At 38.9% G+C, this 21,304-nt stretch overlaps 1 protein-coding gene across 1 annotated transcript in view; it reads left to right on the plus strand.

The window, feature by feature from the left end:
- LOC106914727 (acid-sensing ion channel 1A-like) overlaps positions 1–17,212 on the plus strand; it is a 76,130-nt gene extending 58,918 nt beyond the window's left edge. Inside the window, exons 4-11 of the mRNA XM_014981724.2 lie at positions 2,471–2,621; positions 3,452–3,579; positions 4,635–4,785; positions 4,888–4,944; positions 12,027–12,180; positions 13,099–13,190; positions 13,271–13,350; positions 13,902–17,212. Coding sequence (XP_014837210.1) covers positions 2,471–2,621; positions 3,452–3,579; positions 4,635–4,785; positions 4,888–4,944; positions 12,027–12,180; positions 13,099–13,190; positions 13,271–13,350; positions 13,902–14,018 — 930 coding nt within the window. The 3' untranslated portion in view covers positions 14,019–17,212. The remainder of the gene's footprint in view (positions 1–2,470; positions 2,622–3,451; positions 3,580–4,634; positions 4,786–4,887; positions 4,945–12,026; positions 12,181–13,098; positions 13,191–13,270; positions 13,351–13,901) is intronic.
- The last annotated feature ends 4,092 nt before the right edge of the window (positions 17,213–21,304 follow it).

A 21,304-nucleotide genomic window follows, 5' to 3' on the forward strand; every position in this document is an offset into this window, starting at 1 on the left:
GTCCTGTGAGTAAATATATTTGCCCATTTATCCATAACAACTGGAACTTTCAACATCTAGGAAGCTACTTTCACAATTTACAGTCTGTTAAAAGACACTTCGGTATATTACCGTAATAACCCTATATTGGCTGGAAAGCGCAACATCTCCCCTTTCAGAAACTGCTGGAATTTTTCAGACAGCGCAACATGTGGCGGAATTACGGTACTACAAATCTTGCTGGATCGGCGGTAAGCAGTATGTGACGTAACATCGATGTGCGCATGCGCATTACCATGAAGTATGCTGGATTGACGGGTATGCCAGATAGTCGAATACGGACGTCTTTTTTTGTCCTTTTTGTTCTTCATTTGGACAAAATAAGTCTTTTCGATCCAAAAAGTCTAGCAGTTTTTGAATCCTAAATTTCAAATTTGCGTATTTTGTGTTAGTTGGTTGCTTTGTTTAATAAATAGCGTGATCTCACAGAATAAAAATTGTTCTGAAATTATAAAATAGGCTACCAGAGTGACTGTCAGTGGTGACAGAATGATTTCCTGAGAGATTGTGTTGAAATAAGTGGAGGAAAATGCACCGCAATATTTGTAGGAACTAATATGCAAAGTGTGCAAAACTTATTCCAGAAATGTTCAATATTTAAATGAAATATTACATATTTAATGGGGAAATCTTTTTTAAAAATTTATGTAAATTACTGTGTTTTCTTGGAGGATTGTGAATCCAATCACACACTAACTTTTTTATTCTGACATAATTATAAATTAGTAGTCCTCAATATATTTATATTATTAGTTTGAACAATTGTTATAATCTGGCACATTTTGATATAAGAGAGAACTGGACCTGAACCAGAACATCTGACTGAATCAATAAGTGATTTATGCAGATGCTTCTTAGTTTAAAGCAGCTTGTCTTGATAATAAAAGCTTTTATCGAACTTAAAATATTAATAAATGATTTTTACTTAGTTTGTGGCTGAAGAACTGCAACCTAACACAGAAATATCTGTAAATTTCTCCCATTGGACTTAATGAGCCAAACTGCCACTGTGTGCGTTTCGTGCAATGTGCTTAATAAATCGTGCAGAAATAATAAAGCAAACAACTGATGCAAACACTGGAGGAGCTTATGTTGCTTTGTGAAGATGTTAATTTGCAGTTTGTATTAACATGTTAAATTCCCTTGGTCATCTTTCTTATCAGCATCCAACCAGCTTCTCATTAAATCGACATAATGATGGCACTTGCAGTGAGGCGAAGTCAAACATTTAGAAGATATACAAATTTAGATGTATCTTTTTTATGTATAATTGCACCTTGCAGCATGAAAACTACAAATGTGCAGCAAATGAAACACTTTCAGCTTCACCATTGAGCTTGGTGCATTTATGGCGTCATTTTGGAGACTTGCACTCGGAGCTAAAACCACATTTTGTAATTGCTGTGAAAATTGCTGCACTCAGCCGTTTGAACCCATTTCGAGCTGGGTGTGAATATTTTTGTGATGCTTTCAAAAGACACAGAAAACACATAAACTCCAATTACTCCCAGTCCTGCACTTGTGCTCCCTCCACATTTTCATTTTTGCATATTTTCAGTGTGCAGCACTTGAAAAACAAAGTAAATACCGAGGCCTAATGTGCCTTCCCATCGCCTTTTCAGCGCTGAATGTTTTTCTCCACCTCAGATTGATGTCTGCGTCTGCTGCAACCAGCAGCAGTCCCTCGCTGACTTTTCATGATAGATGGCCCCAAATGTTTAAACTGCCTGCAGCGAGATCCAAACTCTTTCTCGGCAATTACTTGTTTGGCTTGCTCCCTCTAATCATAGATATGTCAGTCTGTGGCAAAAAAAAATGGCGAACAAAAGCTTGCTCCGAGCATCAGAGGCTAAACTCCCGCTATCGCTCTGTCTTCTTCACTTTGCATCCCAACTCTCCGTCGTTCCCTGCCTTGGTTTATGTGACTCACGCAGCACTTAACGGTCTAATGCAAGAGTCCTTCACTGCTTGATATTGTTTGGTTTAAACTGGGTGCTGTTCGTATTTCACAGAAGCCCGATTTAACATCTGTCTCTCAGCTTTCCTTGAAAATTAAAGCAGCATTCTTCCTGGCTGGGATGCTTGGTCTCCATGGTAACATCAGGTCCATTATAAGTGCCATAAAGAGCGAGCGAGGGAATGTTAAATCGCCAGACTGCCAGTCTCCATCACCTCACTGGGCTGATTGTGTAACTTACACAGCCATGGGGGGAAAAAATCCTTCTTTTTACCATTTTCTTCCTCCTGCTCCTCTTTCTCCCCCAGTTTTTCCTCTCTCTGTTTCTGTCATGCTTTATCTGTCAAATACATGTACATGTTATCACCAACACCTAAACGCATTCACACATAAACCCCAGAAAGTGAGTGCAACACTGACCCCTAGTGGAAAAGCATGACATGTCATTTCTGAACTTCCTTTGTGTCACTTTAGGTCTTCACTCGCTACGGGAAATGCTACACCTTCAACGCCGGTGGAGATGGGAGTCCTCCGCTCATCACCACCAAGGGCGGCATGGGAAACGGACTGGAGCTCATGCTGGACATCCAGCAGGATGAATACCTGCCAGTCTGGGGAGAAACAGGTCAGAGACCCTTGTGTGTGTGTGTGTGTGTGTGTGTGTGTGTGTGTGTGTGTGTGTGTGTGTGTGTGTGTGTGCGTGTGTGTGTGTGTGTGTGCGCAGGCAAAAGGGTTCATGTCAGCGCCTCGGTTAGCGTGAAAGAATCATAGGACAAAAAAGATTTCTGCCAAAAAACACAGAAATTTGTAGATTAATCTCAGAAATTTTCTAGAAAAAACAAGATTATATATTTTTTTTATTTCTTGGCTTCAAAACTCAGAAATGTTTGATGATTCAAAAGTTTCAAACTTCATTGTTTTTTTTCTAGAAAATTTCTGAAATGAATCTCAAAATTTCTGAGTTGTTTCTATAGCAAACGTTCACATTTTCAACTCAAAAAATTCCTAGTTTTTTCTAGAACATTTCTAAGATTAATGCCAAAATTTCTGACATTTTTCTAGAAACTTCTCAACTTTTCAAACTCCAAAATGTCCTTGTTTTTCTAAGATTAATCTAAAAATTGTAGATTTTTTTTCCTTGCAAATTTCTGGCTTTTGAACCCTTGAATTTTCTTGATTTTCCAGAAAATGTCTTAATTAATCTTAAGTTTTTTTAAAGAAAGTTTTCAACATTTCAGACTCAAACATTTCCTTGTTTTTTCTAGGAATTTTCTGAGGCTAATCTCAAAATGTCTGTTTTTCCAGTAATTTTCAACTTTTAAACCTTAGAAATGTGTTGTTTTTCTAGAAAATTTCAAAGTTTTCTCTAGTAAAAAAGTCTTTGGTGTAAACTTACTCCTTTTTTCTATCTCTTATCAGTTATCTCACACTCTCTTCACCTTTGTCTCCCCTCAGATGAGACTTCCTTTGAAGCTGGGATCAAAGTTCAGATACACAGTCAGGAGGAGCCGTCCTTCATCGACCAGCTCGGATTTGGTGTTTCACCCGGATTCCAGACGTTTGTGTCCTGCCAGGAACAGCGGGTACGAACTCTAGAGTCTGGAACGTAGATTTCTGCCTCCTTTTTTCACCTTTTGCCATGTAAAATGAAGTTATGTGCACCAGAGTATGCAGGAAACAGATACTGAAGTCTTTTTTTTAAAAATTGCAGCTTAAAGAACCATCTGTTACTATACAGTGCAGGTCATGATGTTGATAATATTCCTAAATCTTTGGGGTGATGTAATGGGCGACCAATATCTGGAGCATATCAGTCCTCTACCAATCAAACAGTTTGATTCCAGCCTATTTAAACACACCAAACAAACTGAAGAGACACAAGACTTTTATCTTCAAAAATCAATTATAAAATCAGACATCATTTTTAATTCTTTGTGTTTTATCAGTTTTTGAGTCAAAATCCCAACAACAAAGAAGGTATAATTTATTTAATGAAGTACTAAGCTGCATACACTTTCCTGCCTGCAAAGTTCAGCTTTAACACTTTTACCAAATAAAAACATGTTAATGATAAATACCAATATTTCAAACTTATGATAAATAATTTTGAAATATTGGTAATTCTGTCCTGCCGGTCAGTACGTGCTGGCAGTTCCCAAAGTCATAGTCAGAAATTGTTTGACTATGAGAAACAAAAAATATAGGAAAATCGATGCAAAAATAGTCGGTTTGATTTTTTTGATTTGATGTTTTTCTTGACTGCATCCAAAGCATCTCATCTTTTTAGTTTTTCCACTTGAAAATAAGTAATAAACTAACTAGCAGCATTTAATAGAAATGTATGTGTCAATTACAACAAAATGTTGCCTTATTTTTCATCAGATAACCTGAGATTATGTATAAGAAAGAATGACACAACATGGTATTAATCGTAGTAAGAAAATACAGCCCAGTTTGTTTTACTGTTTTACTTTCTTGATTTTTCATTTTTAATCGATTTCTACAGCCTATCTTTCGTCCATGCTGCTCTTTCCTTTACCTACTATTTAATCCTCCTCATATTTCAAACTGCTTCATCCTCAGCTTTTAAAGGTTTAATTTGATTTATGAAGACCAGACATGTTTGTTGTCATTACAGCTCATATATCTTCCTCCACCCTGGGGGGACTGTAAGGTGACGCCCATGGATTCAGACTTCTTCGACACTTACAGCATCACCGCCTGCCGCATAGACTGCGAGACGCGCTACCTGGTGGACAACTGCAACTGCCGCATGGTGCACATGCCTGGTAGGACATCTGCGGTATTGAAGTTAAATCAATACATGTCTGTGGATGCTTGGAGAAGCAAAACAGAGGAATGCATTCATGTGTGTGTTGCTTGTGCTGCAGGCGACGCGTCCTTCTGCACCCCCCAGATGTACAAAGAGTGTGCTGACCCAGCTCTTGGTAAGGAAGGTTACCGTCCTGCAGTGATGCACTTCAGAACATGTTTGCATTTTAAGGATTCAGAATGCACCACCAAAGCACTTTCTCTCACTCTGACTTTAGTTTTTAGGTTTTTTGCTTATGAGATAGACCCAAATGAAATGGAAGGATAACTTTATTTTAAAAAAAATCTAATCTGTACAGGAAATATTTGTATTCAGCCATGCTGAGTCGATACTTTTTAGAACAACTTTTTGCTTCAAATTAAACTAAAAATCTTTTGAGGTATGTCTTCACAAACTCGTCACATTTAAGGACAGAAATATTTGCTCATTCATCTTTGCAAAACAGATCAAGCTCAGTCAGATTGGAGGGGATTGATAGAGGATATTTGGATATATGATTTTACTCTAAACACAAATAACTTTTAATACAAGGTTTTGTTTCTTTTTCTTCTTTTTCTTGAACAATGAATTCAGAGTTGTTGTCATTGGGGCTTGCCATAGCATTACATAGGGAAAGGTAGTGACTGCCTTGCGAAGCATGAGATATTATGAGACATTGTTTAGCCTTTTCCCTAAAGTTAGCTATTAGCTAATTTTCTTATTAATTAGACATGTTTAGCATACTGAATGGAGTAAGACAAATTAAAAAAACATGCTAGTGATGCTCCACATGCTACTGCCAGCATTTAGGCTAACATTAGCATTTTGGCTAATTTTAGTTTATACACTAATTTTAACATACAGAATGGCATACATCCATGTTACTCAACATGCTTGAGTCTCTCCACATACTGTTCAATACATTGCAGCTTTCTTTAGCATTGATGCTAATTATTAGCAGCAGAACGCTGGGTCTAAACTGACGGGCACACTTTGGCTGGCATTTTCTAGTTTTATAATACAGTCTTTAACAGCTTTTCTTCCTGGATAGTTTTGGTTTTATCTCCGTCTGTTGTCCCATTAAGTTTCATTAGCTTCACTTCCCCCACTAAAGCAGGCCCAGCGGCATGGGTGGGCATTGGGGGGGGCATTGCCTGCCCACAGAGTCAGCCGTGCCAGCCCCCCCGCCCCCCCACTGGACTGTATCGTTTTGATCCAGTAGGGGCTTCCGCACTTCCCATATCTGTGCCTCCTGTCACTTTTATCAGCAGTTAAAACTGTTTAATCCGTCGTGACCTGTTTCTCCGAGCCGCCTTTAAACGCAACATGAGCAATAAGACGCTCGCACTGGGTTTACACCTGTGCGGCAGCGAAGGAGACCTGCTGCTGTGTTGGAGTTATGGCAGCAAAACGCAAAGAACTTTTCACAGTTTTTCCCAAAACTAACCGACTGAGTTCAAATGCAGATGGATGCATGTAATGTTAGCTAAATGATTACTAGCTAATAGCAATACAGCACCTTAAGCTTGTTAAAAAGTAGCCTGTAGGCTATTGATGATGTTGCCTATGTTCAAAAGTGGGTAGCACTGGTTACATCCACCTGAGTAACTTTTTTGAAAAAAAAAAAAAGTATTTTATTTTATTATTATTTCTTTTTTTGCTACGATTCATTTTGCCCCCTCAAAATAAGCCAATGCACTGAATATGAGACTGCAAAATGTTCAAACCCTTCTGGGTTAAAGCGGTGGATTCACTGAGTAACTGGTTGGATGTAGCGGTCCCATTGACACTTGCCCTATGCCTGTTAGGAGATTGAACCCAAATAACAAATAAAAATGTGTAGGGCGGTAAAGTGGAGGGGCCAATGGCTCCCTGCCCCCCCCTGTTCTGGTGAAGCTGTGCAGATCACTTCCAGTTCAGACTTGTGGGAATAATGTATTTAGTGCCCACAGATTCTATGCTCACTGCATGCTATGATCACCCCTACCAACAGTTGCCATGCTGCTGACAATGATGTCATCAGCATGACTTTAAATGATGTCTGTGTCATGAGGATGACCTTGTGATGTCATAGAGACCACGACATGACCAACTGGTCAGTTAATTCTCTGGTCAGTTGACACAAATCAGTTAACAAGTCAGGTAGCACATTTGGTCGTTTTAGCTCAGCTCGAAAAAGATGAGTGGCAAAAGCTCACAGCTCACAATTTTTTGGAGAGACATCAAAAAAAGGTTCTCCAACAAAGTCCATCCTGGTCAAATACCCCAAGATGACAGGAAAAAAACCTTTCTGAGCGAACTTCTTTGGAAAGTGATTGAAAAATCTGCGGACGGACCAACTCTGCATCTTGTCAGAGAAACATTTAAGGACGAGCACCATAAAATTTTGATCTTACTGTTGAGAAGAACAGGAAAATTAGATGTGGATGTACTCTCAGAGTTGTCAGAAGAACTCACTGAACAGATTTTCCAAAGCCTTACTAAAGACGCATTTCACTTTGCTTCTGGACTACGTCTAATTGGACTTCTTGATTTTAGACATGGACATAAATTTATAGTGGAAAAATTCAAGCAGCACCTTGAGAATCCTGTTCATAGAAAGGAAATGTTTACATCTGCAAAACAAAAGATCAGAAAGATGATTTTCCCAACTGAGGACTTGTACTCGGATGAAAACTGCCTGAGTGAGGATTATTCTCAGGCAGACATGGACCCTGAACGATTTTTGAAGGACGCGAAACAGATGGGTTTCAAACATGGAACCAAAGAGCAAAGAAGAAAAATGCTGGACATAATTCTTTGGCAATTACTTTGCAAGTGCAGTCAACGACCTTTATATGCCGCTTACGGAATAAAGTACACTTTCTTTGCCCACCAGAAGCTTGCTCCAAAGCTCTGGGAAGAAGTAAAAGACATAAATTTTGTATTTTTTGACAAGATGGACAAAAAACTCTCCGGGGACATCTTTCAGCTTCTCTCTGGTAATGATTATGTAGTAAGAGAATTGCTGTTTAAGATGATTAAGAGTGACAACCCGATAGTTATTTTCAAAGTTATGCAATGTTTCAAACAAACCCTGGCACGTCCTAGAAAATTTCACCTTCAGAAAGACTATCTAAAAGAGACATGGAAGTGCCTTCAAGATGTCTTCTGTTGTCCAGATTCTTCAGATGTCATTGACTGTCTGGTACCCTGTAAGAATGGGACAAACGTTGAGCTTCATCCAGCCTCAGTTAGGCCTCTGAATTTGGCCCAGCCAGAGGAGGGAGGACTGACATCTGAGTCCAGACCTGCCAACGAGTCCGGGCCTGCCAACGAGTCCGGACCTGGTTCCGAGTTCGGTCCTGCCTCAGAGTCCGGACCTGGCTACGAGTTCGGTCCTGCCTCAGAGTCCGGACCTGGCTACGAGTCCGGGCCTGCCAAAGAGTCCGGACCTGGCTCCGAGTTCGGTCCTGCCTCCAATTCCGGACCTGGCTCTGAGTCTGGGCCTGCCAACAAGTCCGGACCTGGCTCCAAGTTCGGTCCTGCCTCAGAGTCCGGACCTGGCTACGAGTTCAGTCCAGACTTCGAGTCCGGACCTGGCTCTGAGTTTGGTCCTGCCTCTGAGTCCGGACCTGGCTCTGAGTCCAGACCTGGCTCTGAGTTTGGACCTGCCTCCGGGTCCAGACCTACCTCCGGGTTGGGACCTGCCTCTGAGTCCGGACCGGCTTCTGAGTCGGGATCGGCCTCGGAGTCAGGATCGGCTTCGGAGTCAGGATTGGCCTCGGAGTCGGGATCGGCCTCGGAGTCCGGACCTGCCTCTGAGTCCAGACTGGCCTCTGCGTCCGAACTGGCCTCTGAGTCGGGATCGACCTCGGAGTCCGGATCGGCCTCGGAGTCCGGATCGGCCTCGGAGTCGGGATTGGCCTCGGAGTTGGGATCGGCCTCGGAGTCCGGACCTGCCTCTGAGTCCAGACCGGCCTCTGCGTCCGAACTGGCCTCTGAGTCGGGATCGACCTTGGAGTCTGGATCGACCTTGGAGTCTGGATCGGCCTCGGAGTCCGGATCGGCCTCGGAGTCAGGATCAACCTCGGAGTTGGGATCGGCCTCGGAGTTGGGACTAACAACCACTGAAAGCCAAGACACAGTACACTTTGAGGACCAAGACAAAAACAAAGAATATCCATATGTGAACGAAGGTGATATAGTCTTGGAAGACATCGAATCTTTAACCTTCGAAGACCTGGACATGATTGAAGAGCCTGAGATAAAGCCTCCTAATGAGGCTTTATCTCAGGCTGCTAATGAGACTAAGCCTGCTGGTGACAGAAACAGGAAGTGTCTTGTTGAAAGGACGCTCTCCATCAGAGAGTATGCACTATGCTCCTTATGGAAGAACGCAAAAATATTCCCACTGCAGACAGATCTTCCTGCTGAAATATTGACAAAAATTCCAAGATTTGGTCTGTTTGAATTTGCTGGAATTGGAGGCGGTCCAAATACAAGAACACAGGACCTGCCACCAAGTCAGGACCTGCCTCCTTAGCGTACTGTTAGAAGTGTGGGGGGGGGTGACGGATGGGGGCAGACAAATGGACTGTGTACTGAAGAAGGGGGAGGAGGTCTGACTGTATGCTAACACCCCCCCATCCCCAGATATGCTATTTTATTTATATAATTCTAAGTCATCTCCTCTGTCAGTAATGTGTCTACCAGAGAATTCCTCTGGTCATTATCTTTCATTAGAGCCTCATTGATGACTGTATGTTAAAGTTAGGGTGCGTTCACACTGCAGCCTGAAGTGACTCAATTCCGATTTTTTGGCAATTCCGATTTTTTTGCCGGGGCCGTTCACACTGCCAGTAAATGCGACCTGTATGCGTTCTGCAGTGTAAACGGGCAAACGACCTGAAAGTGTCCCGCATGCGCAGTAGAGGGCGCAATAGCGTCAGCGTTCTCAGTGTTCTGCCAACCGCCATAAAAAGAAGAAGTGCTCAGTGTTTGCGGAAGTAAACATGGAGGCTAACGGTGGAGCTTAGCTTACATATTTGAAGTTGTTATCCGGCCGGAGCAACATATTAACAACTTAATCCTCATATATTCCGTCATGGTTGTTGTTTTTCTTCCCACTTGCGCGTATCAGGACGCAGAATAGTGAGATTTGTTGAGAAACAGTGACGTTCAGTTCGGATGAATGTGACCTGGACGTTAGGTCGCATTTGAATCGGATACGTATCGGATATGGGTCAGATTCGAAAAAGAATCCGACCTGTGCTGTTCACACTGCCATGAAAAGATCGGATACAGGTCGCATTACGTCAAAAAAATCGGAATTGAGTCACTTCAGGCTGCAGTGTGAACGCACCCTTAGTCATTTGACGTTTGTATATCAGGTGTTGTCCAAGTGTGCCATTTGGAGACTCCGAATGGCACACTTGGACAACACCTGTACACCCTCATAAATAAACACAGGCATGTGCTGAGGGGGTCAAGGGGACTTGATGCCCTGCCCCTTTTATTCTTGATACCGCTGGTGCCCTTTTTGAGTTTTTATTTTTCAGATTTTTGTTATTTTTATTTCTTTTATCTGTGTGCCCCATCAACAACAATATTTAGCTAAATATAATAATTTGGCAAATAAACTAGTCTGGCTGCCCTCAGTCTAATAATGACTCTCAGAGCCTCCATGTTGTTCAGACACCGGGTCCATGGTGAGGAGGAGGGCCCGATCTAAGCCCTCTAACTATCAAATTATGGGCAAGAATATTTTTTCATACACTGGTTTGTGAATAAAAACATAGGTCCGATGTTGACGTTAGAAAAACTGTTTCTATTTATTTTTGTAATTGTCCTCGCAATAGCAGGAAAACCCGCCTCAATTCAACCATTTCTAGGGGCTCCTGAATGATGGTAATGACATAGTAGGATCCAATTAAATTCTTGATTAATATGGGTTGTTGCCAGTGGCGGCTCCAGAATCTTTTTCCTGCAGGTGCTAAGGGGGAGCTAAGCATTTTACTGGGGGTGCTATACCGGATATTTTTTTCCCTACAGTTATCAACACACACGCATTAGTATTGTTTTAATCAGACTGATTTGCATTTATTTGACGCTTAGATGTCAGCATGAAGCCTTGAGCCATTAGCCAGATGACTTCCAGATAATATTACATTGTTTAGGTTAAAACAGCATTCATGACAAAGGGGATGCCCTAGTATTGACCCTTTGCAACTGCGTCACTTAATTATTGCCATAATCTACATTGGAAGTGAGAATCTGGAGTATTGAACTGAGTGGATGAAGTTGTTTTCCCAAGTTGTTTTTGTGTTTAATAATGGCTTCTGTTTGTTCGAGTCAAGCTAATTTGTCTGTGAACGTAACATGCTAGAAAAACGTCCCATAGCATCACTCTACCACCACCATGTTTCACCTTAGGGATAACGTGTGTGTGATTTTTAGATAATAAATTGTGTTGTTGCTTTAAAGCTACAGCATTTAGCTTCTATGAAAAATATGTTTTTTTTACATATTTGTTAAAACTGTCACCATGTCGTGACAGTATAAGAGACAGATAATCCGTGAAAAGATCAACCTCCTCCTTCTCCACCTTGAGATGCTATCTGACCAAAAACAACCAATCAGAGTCAGGAGGAGGGTCTTAACGCTGTCAATCATCCTCATGTACTTCCTGCTAAGTGTGCTAATGGTGGAGAAACATCTTACCGTTACAGGAAAACCGTTTATGTGGCTGTGCTAACTAGCCTGAGCATTCAGAACAAGGGGGAAGAAAAGGGTTAAAGAGCAGTGCCACACAGAAGGGTGATTGACAGCGCTAAGACCCACCTCATGGCCCTGATTAGTTGTTTCTAGATAGCAATCAGAGAACAGGAAGGAGCTCTATTTTTTTCACAGATTGTCTTTTTTTTTATAAAAGTTACATACTGCAGCTTTAAATATTTCCACAACTTTATCCCTAACTTTTAAAAAATCATCGTCTATCCTTCCATGTTGCTCTACCACATAAAATAATATAGCCTACTAAAACGCATTGAAGATTGTTTTTGTAACATGACAAAATATGAAAATGTCAAGAGGTGTGAGGGCAAGGTTTGTGTTGAGAATTAGCTTTTTTCCACCAGAATGAGGGAGGCCCCACCATTTGTTGCACTTACTAGCATGAGTTTCTTCAGTCCACCCACACATTCGCACAACAAATCTGTCAGTCTCCCTTCCCCCCAGATTTCTTGGTGGAACAAGACAACGATTTCTGTGTGTGCGAGACGCCGTGCAACATGACCAGGTACAGCAAGGAGCTGTCCTTCGTCAAGATCCCCAGTAAGGCCTCGGCCAAGTATCTGGCAAAGAAATACAACAAAACAGAGCAGTACATTAAGTAAGTATAAACTACAAATACTCTTTTGGGTTTTCACTTCTTTAAGATGCAAATAAAGCATCTGATTGTGTTCGTTTTGTTCAACCAGAACAAACAACTAACAAACAACTGTCACAACAACTAAACCTATTGTCTTTCTTCCAACTTCTGCCTTTGATCAAAATCTGAGTCTAAACTCCACATGACTTTATTGGGGTCAAATCACCAACGTTGGGTCACATATCACAGGACATGATCCAATAAAAATCTAATAAAACCTGGAAAAGAAAATACTGGTGCATCTCAATGAATTTGAATATAGTCAAAAGGAAAATTTATTTCACTAAAACAATACAAAACATAAAGCTTAGAAATTAAGAAAACCTAAAATTCAATTTCTCTGAAAAAGCTTTTGAATGGACATCACAATCCTGCATTTATCACTGCCCCTAATAGTGTCTCTTCTTCTGCTACAGTTTTTCCTTCCAGACAACTTTCCATAAATATCCTAGATACCAATGATCTTTTGTGGCTTAATTTACCTTTCTAGTGAAGAGAGCTAAAGTCTGCTGCAAATCAGCATTCTTCACCCTAATATTGGGCCTTAGCATAACACCTCTTTTATTTATTGCTTATTTAATAATAAATACATCACAAATATATTATAAATATAGATTTGTCAAAAGTCTCAGAGAAGCCAATTTCTAGTTTTCCCTCAACTCTAAGCCATGATGAATAAAATTAACAGGAAAAAATAATTTATACTCTATTATGAACATCTATAAATTCTGATCTTCCCTTTCCCCATTAGCTTACGTTTTAAAAATTACCTCCTTGATGATATTTGTTTTGCTGATATAGTAATATTTTAAAATGTAGCTGTACATTTTAATATTTAAAGCAAATTTACGTCATTATTTGTTCATCTTATCTCAACAGGGACAACATTTTGGTTTTAGACATCTTCTTTGAGGCTCTGAATTATGAAACTATTGAACAGAAGAAAGCATATGAAGTGGCTGGACTTTTAGGTATTTCTACGTTTTGTCAGACATTGTGTACTGTCTTGGGTTCAGTATTGTGGATAATTAAATGTTTTCCCTTACTCTAGGTGATATTGGTGGTCAGATGGGACTCTTTATTGGTGCGAGCATACTGAGTATTCTGGAGATTTTTGACTACCTGTATGAGGTGAGAAAGTTTAAATAAGAATGCAACAATCCGATGGTCAAAATAAAAGCAAATCACGCAAACGTTAGACAACGTTTTATATAAGTCGATACCGATAATTATTTAGTTTTTTTGTTTTATCTGAAATATTCCCAAGCTGGTGGTGTGACCTTCCCGGATATATCCACAGTTTTCACTCTTTTCTGTTGTTTTCTTTATTTTTAAGCAGTTATGAGGCGAAATCTTAAACTACTGCTGTGGCAGTTACTCAACAAGTTGTTGCTAGGTAACCAAAGAGTGAGTCAGTTGATTCCACCAACTTTGTTTAAGAGAGGTCGAGCAGCTAAAGCCTTTCCTGTCCTTACTTATTGAATATTTTATATAATGTGTTATATACTGTGATTTGTTGTTATTGATTTATTTAGACCCAGTAAAAATAGAGAAAAATGTTTGCTTTTATTTGTAATAAAGCTTGTATTAGAAACACAAAAAGAAAACGATCCCACAACCATTAGGATGTTTTGAACTTCTTCTGTTACTGTAGTTGAGACTGTTGTTTTTAATCCTGCCAGGTGATAAAATACAAGCTGTGCGGCTGCTCCAATAAGAAACACAAGCACAACAGCACCGACCAAGGAACGGTCCTGAGCTTGGACGACGTCAAGTGTCACGTCAGTAACTTTCATTAAGCCGCCGTCTGGAGGAGGGAGCCTCTGTCTGGACTTTGATACTGCGACAGTGTGAGGATGAATTAACTGGGCCTGGTTGGCCTTAACTCTCTCTGTGAACACGGTCAGGCGGCCAACAGAAGCAGACGGTCACACAGGCAGTCAGTCAGCTGGCCTGCAGAAACCAGAGACCAACCTGGTCAGATCAACTGCATGGTCATCTGAAACATCCTTTGAAGACAGGAGCAGCGAAGCAGACATCTGCTCCTTGAAGGTTCATAACGTGTGCTGTGCTTTGGTGTGTTTATCTGTCAGCGTGATTAGGCTTTATGTAAAATGATTGTTCATTTGCAAGAATTTTCTCAGTTCTGCACTAGTCCTGTTGCCTTTATTCTCCTATTTTTCCACCCGAAAAAAGAAAAATCATTTTTATATTCCTGTCCTCCATCCTCATCTTAAGAGCCCTTGATAAACTCAGTGCATTCTGCCAAAACATTGTACTACCTCAGCTTCCAGTGCAAAGGCACCACTATGAATTTACAGACCAAGCTAAACTGACGATCAGTAAAATGATTTTTAATTATCTGGGAAACGGTGAAATATATGTGGCTTTAAATCTGTTAGTAGGTGCAAGATTTTAGTTAAGGCTCTTCTCTTTCAAAAGACATTTCAACTTTTGTAGTTATAACAAAATCAACACTATTAACACGATGATATATTGTTTTTTGAGAAACAGAACAAAAAAACTGAGTCACAAACTTGCTCTAGATCTTTTTGTGATTCTAAATGTAATGTCTTTCTTCTAACTTAAGCCTTCTCAAGTCATCTAATGGTTAAACAAATGTCCTCTATTTCACTTGGTGGACATGTTCCTTTATGTTTAATATTTTTGGAGAGTGGCTAAGAAAATTGGGGACCAAGTAAAGAAAGAAGTAGCACTTATAAAAATGCTTCAATTACAGTTATTTTATAGCAGTTGTTAGGGATGCCGGTAATTGTTGCAGCAGTTATAACTTGTGTGTATTTCCTCAAACGTTCAGCGTGGAAATTATGCTTCTGCAATTGAAGATGAATCTATTTTAAGGATTTTTACACAACTTTACCAGGGGAAGGTGTAGAGAAAAAGATTAACTTATTATGAGAGTACCATCCCTGTTCCTGTAGTAGAACTAGACTTTTTTCAGTTTGTTAAATAATTAAAAACAACTCCAATTCTTATTAATTAGCATTGTATGTTTGGTTGGAAGAACCAGATTAATGGTACAATACTTTCAGTTTTCACTCAAAGCCAAACATTTCCATTCCCAACTAGAGAAATAGTGTGGAGGTCAAATGAAGAGAATATTTGGGAAAGAGGAAAGTTTCTCCCTAATTCCCATTTCAAAGTCCAACACAGGGACTCTGCCTTCAAAACGCAGGAACAGCTGTAGCAGAAAACTGTTTATTTCCACATCCAGCAGTTTGTATCTCATGAAGTCGTCCATATATTTAATACTACACAACCTCTGTTAGTCAGTGTGTTTCTTAAGTGTTTAAATACATACAAAGTGAAGAAAAATTAAATAGCTTGTGTTACTGATAGTGATGAGCTTGTCGTTGATAATCACAGTTGCCATTTTTGAGGCCAGAACATGTTAAAAGTCGGGTTAGAGTAAGTAAGCACTTCAGTCTGTTTCAGGTTTCAACCAATATTTTTGCTTGTTTCTGCTTATTAACTCTGCTAAAAATTTCCACATTAGCAGCTTATATTTTGAGTCATGCAAAGCCCCAAAGCGGTCAACCACTGAGGGAGATCAAATATTAAATATGCCTCAGTTAAGGCAACTTCCACTTATACTGCAGGTTTACCTGTGGTTTCAGTGTTTTATTAAGTTGTCTCAGATTATGTTTTTTTGTAACATGGGGCCTGTTAAAAACACAGTGATTTATTTGGTGTTGTCACATCAAATAAACTTGCAAATGGTACAACTATAACAACCCTTAAATCAGTTAATCAATACAAACTAGATCAAGCTACAAAATGCAAATTTAAGTCACAATAAATACAGAGAAGGATGTTGTTAAGAAGTGCTGTCCAAATTTTGAGTCCTTTTAGTAAGGCTTCTATTTACTGTATAAGTATATTATGTATTAATTTCAGCTCCAAAATTGTACATATCAAAATAACCAATCAGACATGAGTGAAAATCAGTATTTGTCACATAAAACTGAGATTTACCAGACCATATTAGAAGGTGTCACATAATGCAAACCTTCCCCTATAAACTCAAGTTTAACTCTTTAAGTCTCAGAACAACAACAAAAGAAAAAAAACAATTTATATGTAAAGTTCTAAATGTTTATATTTCTCATATTCATTTCCCTCCAGCCAATGTAACACTAAGCGATCACATCAACGAAGAGGAGTTTACTGAATGTGCTTTTCCTTCTTCTAGGGCTCTGACTTGCATGTATCAGTGCACAGCAGGTGTCTTAAAAAATGTTGTCCACGTCAATCATTCGTGTCCTCCGTCTGCTTGCAGTATGCTTGATGGTATTTGCGCAGTTTGTCCTGCCTGTTCAGGCCGTGGAAAGTGAAAGGGGGGGAAGACGGTAGACGCTGCCCTTTGTGAACGTGTGAGCTCTGCGGGTGCATGTTCATGACTTGCTGTTCTGTTTACATCTTAAATGTTGTATCCTCCCTGAGCTCTGTGTGCAAGCTTCAGCAGGAAATGGGAATGTGTAGCTGTGTTGTGGTAGCATCCAGCACAAACGTACCATCGGCTGTAACTTGATGTAAATAATGCAGTGACCATGGATAATAGCCCTGTTGTACTAGTGCTGTTTGCGTTGGGTTTGTTTAGCTCAGACTAGCTCTCCGTCTCAGTTTTCTGTACATATGAGTCTTGATGATTTATTTATCCAAAGTATATGGAATAGAAAAGCTGTGTCCTTTTTGTTTATTTGCTTTGTAACGATCAAAACAGCTCTTTTCATTAGTGTGTGTAAATATAATGCCGAGTTGTTATTTTCCAGCTGCATGAACTCTTGAATCTCTGTGAAAGCTCACAGGTTGGCAAGCTTTCTGCTTTTCTTCCAGCCTCTGTTGTAAGCTTTAGGTTTTTGTTTGAAAGGAAGACATTTGATTGGAGTAAAGGAATGTTGTTTCTGTTTGTAGATTTATGGATCAAAACAGACTTGCAGCAGTAGATTTATTAAAGATGACATGCTAACTTTATATACTTGTTTTGTCATTTCCTGTGTTACGTTTTTCTATTCTATCGGACTGCTGTTGTATTTTATTGGGATTTTAATGTGATTGAGCAACACGGTGCATCATTGTGAGGTCATACAGATTCATAATTGATTTAGATCTGGACTTTGACTAGTGCAGCCAAACACATGATTATATCCACTGCTTGGGACATAGTAGGAGATCATAAATCTTTCTGTGAAATCTAGATTTATGGACTGCACAATTAATAGCTCCTCTAGTTACCATGACCCTCTTAGCTGCTTCCCTGATCAATACTCTCCATGCCCAACCAGTCAGTTTAGATGGAAAACCATGTCTTGGTATGTTTGCACCTCTATCATTCTTTCCTTTTTCAGATAATGAGTTGAACACAGCTCTATTTGAAAGTTGGGGATATTGTTCTATAACCTGATCCTGCTTCAAACTTCATCACAACAATAACCCTGACCTGTCAGCTCTGCTCCTCGCTCTTTATGATGCTATTTATTCATTATTTTTCTAAAACAAATGTGAGGTTTTCATAAAATAGCTGTGTTTATATTGTTTTTAAAATACAATTAAGGAGGTGACATTTGGCTGCACTGGGTTTTATTTATGGGTATAAGAGTTAAGTGGGTTAAATACAAAATATATGAAATATGTGCATCTTTTTCCTTTCAACTTACAATTTTGCACTATTTTACGTTCGCTTATCACATAAAATTCTTAAAAGATACACTTGTGATGGTAATGTGACCAAAATGTAAAAAAAACAAAAAAAACAACAAAAAAAAAAACAATGTATTTCAATACTTTTGCAAGGTTGTCTTTATAAAACCAAATATCTCTGCTGATATCATACAGACTGGATTAGCATCAGAAAAGTTTTCATCCACATGAACCCACACAAATCCACTCCTGAGTGTTGTTTTAAATATGCCACACCCATAGGGGGCAGTGTAGAGCACAGCTAAAATCTACGTCAGCCAATCAGGTCGCTTGAAAACCACCACAACTTCCTGTTAGGGCTTAAACATGGTGCCAAGAAGTTTATTTGTGTTGACAGATATTTAGGTTGAACTACTATTAAATAGCATATTATTTAAAATACACCTGATTTCACCAGAACGCATAAAAATTAATTTGTTTTCTATGACATCCGGTTCCATGTGAAATAGGCCACAGTTTTGTTTAGCTGCTCTGCAACTTAAAGCACATTTTCTTTTTCAAGAAAATTGCATCCACATCTTGTAAAAATAAAACTGGATAAAGTTGAAGTTAACTTCTCCAAAATACTTCAAAGAGGAAGTACTTTAGCATATTAAAAGTGTGACTGAGTTTCATGACCTTTTGCCAGAAAAGTAAGCTGGATTTTCTCACATTGTTCCTTGTTCAGAGACCAGACTGCTGAGCTCAGTTCCTTCCTGCGTGGCCTCTTCTGTTTGCTGTCCAGACCTTATGCAACAACGTCCTCTTTTGTTTGAAGCCACCGGACCAAGAATTTCATCCCACAGAGATGTTCTGGCTTCTAATGGGTTTGCGACAATTTATTTAGGTAAAAAGTCAACAAATGCTGGAAGTCCATAAGAATGTTCAGTAAACAGAGAATGTTATTGATACTGAAGCATTTTCAACAAACAGATAAAGAGAACAGCAGGTTTTCATGGTTGTTTTTGACCAAGGAATTTGCTCAACATATTTTTAGTCAAAATAAATGTTAGATTTAGAGTCACACTCTAAGTTCTGTTCAAACCCAAATGTCTCCCAAACAGTTTGGTATTTCCCGAGGCCAAACTCTACATTCCCAGCTTCAAGAAACTGAACACAGAGAAAAATGTCTAGTTTTTATTAAAATGTCAAAACGTCCCATTTATTTTGACATATAATATAGTTTGCCAAACTTTAGGGCCTACAAGGCACCAAACATGCCAATATGTGAAGGATTAAATGAAAAAAATAAAAAACTAAACAAGTCAAGATAAATTAGCATTAAAGTACCACAGATGTTGGGAAGATAAAAAACATTAACTGGTTTGTGAGAGAGGACACCATAAAAGGGACTTGGGAGTGTTGGGACAGGACCAGTAATTTAAAGCCGAGATGTAAAATCTATACGGCCTAATTGATGTTTTTCATTAGGAAACAGGAACTGAAAGGTGATTCCCAGACAGATTTCTAATGACCCCAGTCTTCCCAGTTAGTCACAACATCCCTGAATCAGCAGTACAGCCAACACCATCAATCTGTCCAGTCGATTCTAATGGGAAGAGTTAGGAAAATGAATAAGATCACAGGTAAGTTTATTGTGGTACTGGACGAGAGTGCATTTAGATTGGACAAGGATTCAACTGTTCACAGCTCACAAAGAGATTTTGTCCGTTTTGCATTTTATGTTGGATTCACTTACAAGCCCTGAAACTTGTCAAAGCTGTGCAAAACATTTTGGAGAAAAAATAAAACTGGAGTATAATATACTTAAAATTAATAAATTTGTGTTTGGTCGCTCTTCCTGTAAAGCCAGGTTTTGGTTAGTGTCAACTGAGCTGTGGATCTCTGCAGCTCCTCCAGAAAAACCATGGGCCTTGTTTGTTTTGCCCACCGTTTCTTCTGCTTAACTTATTTGAACCAATTCATTTTTTACCTTCAAAGTTTTACTTTAACAATGAATTAAAAATGAAGGTGATTCACCTTTTGCTTCAGTTTTAGTGAAACAGCCTCATGAGGGAGTTCCTACTGCAGCTCTATTTATCTTTTGTTTTATTTATTTCATTATTTTTGTTATGTGCCGCCATGATAAAACACTCGCCCTGACCATAAATTTAATCTGGTAAAAGCTCCAACTAATGACGAGTTTGCAGATAAGCCTGTGGTTTGAAAACCTTCAAACAAAACTGTGTTTTGTAACATTATTTACTGTTCTGTGGTTAAAAAAAACTAAAAAAGTATGAATATCTTCAATTTTTTTGCACTGTCTATCAATCCGTTGTCTATACTCCTTTGTGTCTCCCCAGCAGAGATAGAGTAAATAAATCCTGCACAGATTACCAGAATTATATTGAAGAGACACAAAGCTAACAGTTTTGTTTCTGGCAATAAGCAACAAGTAGTAAAACAATTAATCACATTATAAATTAAATGAAGCGCAGTCATTTTCATTTGCATGATTTATTGGTTTTTTTTCTCTCTCTCTCTCTCTCTCTTTCTACCTAAAACTGGATGACAAAAGTCTTCAGTCTGGTGTTTTAGTCTTAACCATTTTTTAAGAACAACTTTGTGTACAGAGCCTTCATAATTTATTTAATTTGTTGTCTCCGTTGCTTTTAAAATGTCTTCCAGTTCCAGTGTAAAATTTTCATTCTACTGTAACTTAAAGTTTACTCATCTTCAAGAATGTGTTCTTGTATTATTATGCCTTTATTATGCTACTTGAAAATGATCTCAAAACAACAATATTATTGTTTACCGCAGTAACTAATTTATTATATCATGAAAGGGAGACCATGCAAATTCAAGACTGGGATTTGAACCTCTGACATTTTTACTTTTACTTCGGTAACTTGATTATGGCGTATTTCTACTCTTCTACTGTCTATGTTTGACCCACTGTGAGTAACTTCACTGAAAAAAAACTTGTTTTAAGTAAAACTTCACCAGACACAAACCTGGAGTTTTTGTTAACGTTTCATAAGTTTTAGAGTGAAAGAAATTGATTTGGAAAAATGTTGGTCTAATTTTGTTATTTTATAATGAGGTTTTATATGAATAATTTTCATTTTCACATAACTTTACATTAAATGATTAATGTTTTGTACTTACTCAGCACTTGAGTAGCATTTTTACAAAATACTTATTTCCTCTTACTTGAGTAGTTTCTTGGATACTTTTTACTTTTACTTGAGTAAAAATATGTTGAAGTAGTGCTACTTTGACCTGAGTACAATTTTTGGGTACTCTGCCCTCTGCACTGCAAAAACACAAAATCCTCTCAAGTATTTTTCACTAGTTACTTGTGCAAATATCTTAGTCTACTGGAAATAAGACAAAACTGACTTACAAGTAAATTTTCAGTAAGATATAGGAGCTTGTTTTAAGT

This window comes from Poecilia mexicana, unplaced genomic scaffold, assembly GCF_051168715.1.
Source record: "Poecilia mexicana isolate PSO_F unplaced genomic scaffold, ASM5116871v1 scaffold_7, whole genome shotgun sequence".
Classification (NCBI taxonomy): Eukaryota; Metazoa; Chordata; class Actinopteri; order Cyprinodontiformes; family Poeciliidae; genus Poecilia; species Poecilia mexicana.